This window comes from Dioscorea cayenensis, unplaced genomic scaffold (genome assembly GCF_009730915.1).
Source record: "Dioscorea cayenensis subsp. rotundata cultivar TDr96_F1 unplaced genomic scaffold, TDr96_F1_v2_PseudoChromosome.rev07_lg8_w22 25.fasta BLBR01000329.1, whole genome shotgun sequence".
Classification (NCBI taxonomy): domain Eukaryota; kingdom Viridiplantae; phylum Streptophyta; class Magnoliopsida; order Dioscoreales; family Dioscoreaceae; genus Dioscorea; species Dioscorea cayenensis.
The window spans coordinates 42,682-49,791 of record NW_024086720.1 but is presented as its reverse complement, the minus strand read 5'-3'; the positions used below and the strand labels follow the sequence as shown (position 1 = coordinate 49,791).

The following is a 7,110-nucleotide window of genomic DNA, read 5'->3' as shown; positions in this document are numbered from 1 at the left end:
AAGATACATGCATGCAAATTTCCTGATTTTCCAGGGTTATATGTGGAAAAAAATATACCTTTTATGTTAAAATTAGTCTACGGTCCCCCAAGCCCACTACAAAGACAAGGACGTGAATCCCAGGTCCTATAACATTAATTTGAACTAATTATTTACTTGTATTTAATCCTAAACTTAAAAACTATAATATAATATAGTGTAACTGAGTAGACTTTTTAACCCAAAAATAATAATAATAATAAAAAGGTAAATAAATAATTAATTTAAAATAAAATAAGAAGGAAAGATGCCATGCTGACAACTAGACAAGAGATTAAGAAAATTTTCTATAAATTCAAAGGCAGGAGATGGAGAGAATTAGGAATCAGAGAGCTTGTAAGAGTTGCAAGAGATTAGAAACTTTCACCTCCTTAGATTTCAATCTTCTCTTCTTCTTTTTTTCTGGTTCTCATATTTTCATGTCTCACACTGTGAGTATTTTCTCTTCAATCTGTTGTTATTTTCATTTTTATCTTCTTGTTATCATTTAAATTTCTTTCTTCTGATTGAGCTGTTTTGTTTTGATATGATTTTGGTGGTATTGATCAATGCTGAATGGAAAATATATTGTTTTGATGGAAATCTCTGAGCTTGATGAGTTTTTGATGGGAAGTCTGAAATTTATTAGCTATGATTGTGGAAAACTCTTGTTTTCATGGGGAAAAACCTGAACTTTCTTTATGATTTGTGGATGGCGAATTTGTGATTTGATGAAGAATCTTGATTTTATGAGCTGTGAATGAGGATTAATTTGTTTCATGAAACATGATGAATTTGAAGTTGTATTGTTTCTGGCAGGTATAATTGCAAATTTGTAATTCTTTCTTGCTGTTTTGATGGGTTGCTTTACTTCTAAACATGTCATCAAGCACACACCTGGATATGAAGAACCAACAGTTCTTGCTTCTGAAACTTCTTGTAAGTAATCTTCAATTTTTCATTTTATTATATGGTTTTTAGACTTTAAGCATTGTTTGTTTGGTCAATTGGTTTAATTAATTTTTGCTTATCAAGCCAAGTGCCAACTTGTGACAGTGACTGTTTCCTGATGGATGCATGTTTCCATTGTATTTGCTAATCAAATGTTGACCTTTTGTTTGTTTTCTTTTCTTCATTAATTCTACAGCAAGTTGCATGTGTTCAATCTCCATCAGTATTGGTCATGATTTCAATTAATACTTAGTTTATTCTGTGTTTTAACTCTACTACAATATTTATCAGCAATGGCTCTAATTGGGATCTTTGGAATTTTGTATTTGTTTCTGAGTATTCAAATATAGCAGCTGATGATTTAATAGTATTGACCTTTTCATTCATCAGGCATAATTGAGGAAATCACAAATAATGATATAATATGTTATGCATTTGGAATGTAGAGCGAAGCAGAATTTCCGGGCCACTAAACATCATTGAAGCAAACCATAATACTTTCAGTGAAAGTCTTGATGCATCCCACTGGAGATAAATTTTCAATTATCATAATATCAGAGGACAATTTGTATTTTCTTTTATCCTGATATTTGGTAGTCATTAACTGTTTATTTATTCACATTTTTCTGCAGTTACTGTGAGTGAAGTTGAGGCATTATATGAGTTGTTTAAAAAGTTAAGTAGCTCAATAATTAAAGATGGGCTCATACACAAGGTATTTTATTTTTTTCCCACAGATTTGTACATGTATTGATTTTAAGAAATGGTGTTTATTTTATATTTTATTGCATATAAAACTTTGAGCAGGAAGAATTCCAACTAGCACTCTTTAGGAACAGAAACAAGCGGAATCTCTTCGCAGATAGGGTGAGTTTCACCTCTGTGCTTGTCATATCTTGGATAAATTTCAGATTGACTACTAATAGTTCATCACAATTATTTCATTTTTGTGTTTCTGAAAGGTGAGAAGGAACTTTCTCATTGCACTGTTTATAATAATTGTTTTGGCAAAAGCAATGCATGACATAATTACCTTTTGATGATTGTTTTATGTCCTTTGCCTATTTCATGAGTTGAAGTTGATATGATAACTTGAGGTAGTTGCGGTATAATATATCTGGTTAATGATATGTTTTATCAATGATGCTATTCATCATTCAATGGATTTTGACGCATTCTTTGATTCCTCAAACGTTTTAAGCATTTGCTCATTTTTAATGTGCATGATAACATTCACATTCACCTGTCAATGCTAGTAATTTATTTGATGTTTAATATATCAAGGATTACTCAGAAATGTTGTGCACTATTTTGGAATTCCCTTGCAGATATTTGACTTGTTCGATCTGAAGCGCAACGGAGTGATCGAATTTGGAGAGTTTGTTCGATCTCTAAGTATCTTTCACCCAAATACACCAGAGGCAGATAAGATTGCGTGTATGCACCTGTCAATTTTGTACTCGCTTCTTGATTGAAAAAATTCATCTTATTATAGCTCATAACTTCAATTTTTGTCAATTCTTGGCAGTTGCATTTAAATTGTACGATCTAAGGCACACTGGCTACATTGAACGTGAAGAGGTGAATTTTGCCAACTTCTTTTATTCATTAATTTCTGTCGAAGCTGTACAATGTACTGAAAATCTTCTTCATCTTTTGAGTCACAGTTGAAAGAGATGGTTTTGGCCATTTTGAATGAATCAGATCTCTTTTTGTCAAATGAGTTCGTTGAAATAATAGTTGATAAGGTATTTAAAAAAAAAAAAAATTCTGTTCTCTAGTCATTTGACATCCACTTGTCTGAGAAGATCATTTATTGTAGTTCTATTCGGACTTCTTATTTCATCTTCTCTTTATTTCTGTATGCAGACATTTACACAAGCCGATTTGAAAGGCGACGGAAAGATAAACCCTGACGAATGGGAGGAATTCGCAAAGAAAAATCCATCTTTGTTGAAGAACATGACTCTTCCATATCTGAAGTAAGTGTTCGATTTAAAGAGTGCACAAATTACTCTTTAAAACTTAATCTTGTCCTTCATTTGCAGTTTTGATACATTAATTAAGAGCAAAGAAAACATAACTCTCGATGAAATTTAATCACTAAAAACATTGGACATTATTCAAAGTTATATTTTTCATGCATTCATTTTTTCGCATTGATATCTTGATAGGTTTTTAATTAACTCATGCAATGCTGATTTCTCAGGGACATAACAATGGCCTTTCCGAGTTTTGTTGTGAACTCCGAAGTCGATGATTCAGATTTAACTTTCTGATGCTGAAACTAAACATTTAAACTGAGGATGAATGTTGATGATGTTATTCAGAGTTATCATGTAAATCTCACCTTTTTGAGCTTGTAATTAGTCCATCCGTTATGCTCTCTGTTAGTGCTTATACAAAGTTAGAACTCATCTACCTATTTTAAATTTTTAACGAACTGGTTTTTTTGTCATGTCACCCCCTCTGATTTTATTTTACATGAGATTTTAACATAGTTAAGTACATAAAAATAATTTTGTTGCCAAAGTCAACAATTTTGGATGGCTATTGGTATTAATCCCGGGTCTTTTGAAGGAGGAAAAACAAAGGAAGAATTCGAATCTTCTGTAGAAGAATTAATTATGCAAACTGCAGACTTTCATACGGATCTCAATAACTTAAGGTGAGGGTGCGCAAGGCATTTACTCCAAACATGACTCTGGACTAACAGAGAGATTTGTTCCTTTTGCGAAAAAAAAATTTATTTTTTTAAAAACAAAATTATAGTTTGTTCATCAAAACATTATATATCCGTTAATTCTTTAAAGGAAAATTTATGATTCCTTCATTAAAATAATTTTATATTTAATATGCATCCAAAAATAAACTAATAAAAGAAGTGATGGTCCCCTCTTCGGCAGTTGGAGGTTGGTAGTCTACATATATTTATATAGTGTTTTTAACTGTTTTTAAATTGAGGTTGATGGTGTGTATATATTTACAGGTTATATACATATATATATATATATATGGGTTTCTGATTTGAACGCTGCTCACATGATTGACAGACATGAATAATATATAATTTTCAGGGGCTATTTTTGTGTGTTTGTATGTAGAAATGTATTTGGTGTTTGTTTCAAGGGATTTGATTTCACATGTAACTCTAAATTTTTTATTTTTTTTAAATCTCTTATTTTTTTAAGCTCAAGTTTTTATTTTGAGGTATTTTATTTTTCATATGTTTTTGAAATCCCATCATTTAAGGGATTTTGTTTTACAGTTAAAATGACCGTAAAATCAAATCTCGGGAGTTCAAAACCAATATATATACATATACATACATACATATATATAGAAATATATACATATACACATACACATGCATATATACACACATACATATGCATATATATATATATATATACTTATATAAACATACATAGGTATTTTTATATATATACACTCTCTAGATATACCTATATATAGTATGTTTACATATACAAATACACATATATAGGTATGAGGTATCCATATATATACAAATCCTTTCAAACAAATATAAAATCTTATAATACAATAATTCCAGTTATATTCAACCAAACACAAGATTTGACTGCATTGTATTTTGAAAACTAAATATTTTTAGTTACATTGTAACTAAAAATCCACTGTATTTAGAATTAAATTCAACCAAACATTACCTTAATGGAAATATAAATTCTTTTTATGATTTCTAATTTTAGAGAAAAAAAAAAAAATCAATAGCCAATTTTGTTTCTGTGCCCCTTTTTAGCAGCTCGACTTCCTAAACATGAATACTTATATCATCCATGGTGAATAATCTCCAATAGAATATTAGTTGAAGTCTCTGATAATTATAATAAAAGTTTGGAGGTGTTTATTGTGAAAATGTTTGGCATCTCATTTTTTCCAAAAAAAAATTAATATTATTATTTTATGCTTTCTCAAATCATCATTTTATGAATTACTTCATAAAACCAAACTTAAACAGTGTATATAATATTTGCATATAAAATTATCAAAACTAAAGTTTTGAGATGTTTGTTCCTTCCTTTTCTACAATTTTTTTTTATAAACCACGAATCCTCATTCATATTGGAAAAAAAAGTCTAACACACATTTTTTTAAAAGGTGGATAAATTACATGCATTAATAGAGAAAGAAAGAGAGATACAACACTCACCAGAACTAGTGGTCAAAACTAGCAACAGACAAAACAAATCCACTAGACGTGGGCACAAAAAAACCCACACCCAAAAAGCCGAAACAGCTGGCCAGGACACTCGAGCACAAAAAAAACTAGCCCATGCCCTGAACAGAAGCCCCATCACCGGGAGCAGCTCCATCGGTGGGATCATCACGCTGCTCCGAGAATGCCAAGCTGTGACAGATTATTGAAGCATACTCATAAAACCTCACCTGCTAGGAAGTAGGGGCTGCAGAAAACCACGAAATCAATACATGTGCAACCTTCGAGATAACAGAATGTGGAGACAAAGAAATAGCATTAAACAAGCAATCATTCATAGCAAGCCAAACATGCGACACAACAGTTTTAACAATGACGCCTCCTAGAACACATTGACAAGGTCTAAGTTTGAACCACCATAAGCACCACACATCCTCCATTGAGAATGGGGCTTCGGTAATCCAAAAAGGGGCAAGAAAAAGCTCCAAATAGGTTGCATAAACTAGCAATGACGGAAACAATGATCCACATATTCACAGTCCGCATGGCACAGAACACATGTGGTGGCAGGGAGTTTGTTATATCTTCGGAAGGCTAAATTTTCCAGAGTAAGGATCTTATCCCTCCAAACAAGCAAATTGAAAATGTTAACCTTCTGAGGGCACAAAGAGTTCCAAATTGCCCTAGAAACCTGGCATCTAATCCCACCATCAATCAGGAAAGTATAGAAGGATTTGACAATAAAAAGCCCATTGGGATTTAGATTCTACAATTTCATATCTTCCTCCTGATGGCCAGCACGTAGATTAAAAGCCTAAAAAAAGCGCTCCACCTTCAGATCCTCCCTAAGCGATGCAAGCTCTAACTAGTGGATCAACTCCCTAACAGTGCTGTTAGGGTTGAACGTCTCAAGAAAAATTTATTGTCAAATGTTCATAGGAGCACGTCCATTTAACCATTTGTTTTGCCAAAATAATGATCTAGAACCATCCCAGATAGTTTGCTCAGTACACCCCCTTAGAGTCAGCAGACAGCTAAAAATGCCTTTTCAGAAAAAGGAGACCCACCTTTAGCGTCGGATGTGCAAGTTCCAATCTAAAACACATCATAGTTGTAATGCACAATCAGCCAACCACACCAGTTCGCATCAGTTATCAACTTCCACCACCACTTGTCGAGGAGGGCAATATTAAAGACACTCAAATTAGGATACCCTACCCACCTAACTCTCATGGTTGACAAATATTCTTCCAACCAACCAACTGACATTTGGGATTGTCAATATCCGGCCCAGACCACAGAAATTCCCTTCTAATTTTGTCAATCTCTTTTACAACCCAGCTCGAAAGTCAAAAAATAGATATCCAATAAGTTGGAATAGCAGATAAAACTGAGTTCCTCATGGTTAACCTGCTGCCCAATAACAGTTGGAGAGCTTTCTAGGAGGTCAGACATCCACGGACCTTAGCAATAAGAATTTTCCAGTCAAGCTTCCTTGGCCTTTTTCCCAAGATAGGGATACCCAAGTAAGTGACAGGTCCTCCAAGCCACAAGTAGTCAAAATAAGCAAGTTATCAGCATAGTACAAGTTACACATCCGTCCCTAGTCACCCAACCGGACCCCGACCAGCACTCTAGAATTTAACGCATGTGTAAACATCGTCCCGAGCATATCCGTTAAGAGGACAAAAAGTAACAGAGAGAGGGGATCCCCCTGTCTCAAACCTCCAAAATACCGCACATAACCACTTGGAGTGCCATTAACAATGATGGAAGCCTTAGTGGAGAAAAGTAAGGACCGCATCCATCCCACCCAACGACTGCAAAAGGCCCTAGCTTCAAGCAAGTCGAACAAGAAATCCAAGTCTACTAAATTGAAAGCCTTGGAAAAATCAACCTTGAGAATATGGCTTGGCAACCTGCGCTTGTGTATGCTAAAAATC

At 33.5% G+C, this 7,110-nt stretch overlaps 1 protein-coding gene across 2 annotated transcripts; it reads left to right on the top strand.

The window, feature by feature from the left end:
- The first annotated feature begins 299 nt into the window (after positions 1–299).
- Positions 300–3,409, top strand: LOC120254064 (calcineurin B-like protein 7). 2 transcript variants are annotated; one of them, XM_039262211.1, is made up of 9 exons: positions 300–470; positions 838–957; positions 1,602–1,684; positions 1,777–1,836; positions 2,298–2,406; positions 2,498–2,550; positions 2,637–2,717; positions 2,839–2,951; positions 3,179–3,409. In XM_039262211.1, the coding sequence occupies exons 2-9, from the start codon at positions 876–878 to the stop codon at positions 3,246–3,248; spliced, it is 651 nt and encodes a 216-aa protein (XP_039118145.1). In that variant the 5' UTR covers positions 300–470; positions 838–875; the 3' UTR covers positions 3,249–3,409. The 2 variants fall into 2 exon arrangements, with proteins under 2 accessions (XP_039118145.1, XP_039118146.1); XM_039262212.1 differs by lacking the exon at positions 300–470 and adding an exon at positions 1,360–1,472 and having other exon boundaries at positions 883–957.
- The last annotated feature ends 3,701 nt before the right edge of the window (positions 3,410–7,110 follow it).

Bases quoted from the DNA above. Each gene is read 5' to 3' on its own strand.
- LOC120254064 (XM_039262211.1), top strand. From the start codon at position 876: ATGGGTTGCTTTACTTCTAAACATGTCATCAAGCACACACCTGGATAT. The intron at 1,685-1,776 runs GTATTTTATTTT...AACTTTGAGCAG, and splicing joins AAGATGGGCTCATACACAAG to GAAGAATTCCAACTAGCACT. The intron at 2,718-2,838 runs GTATTTAAAAAA...TTCTGTATGCAG, and splicing joins TTGAAATAATAGTTGATAAG to ACATTTACACAAGCCGATTT.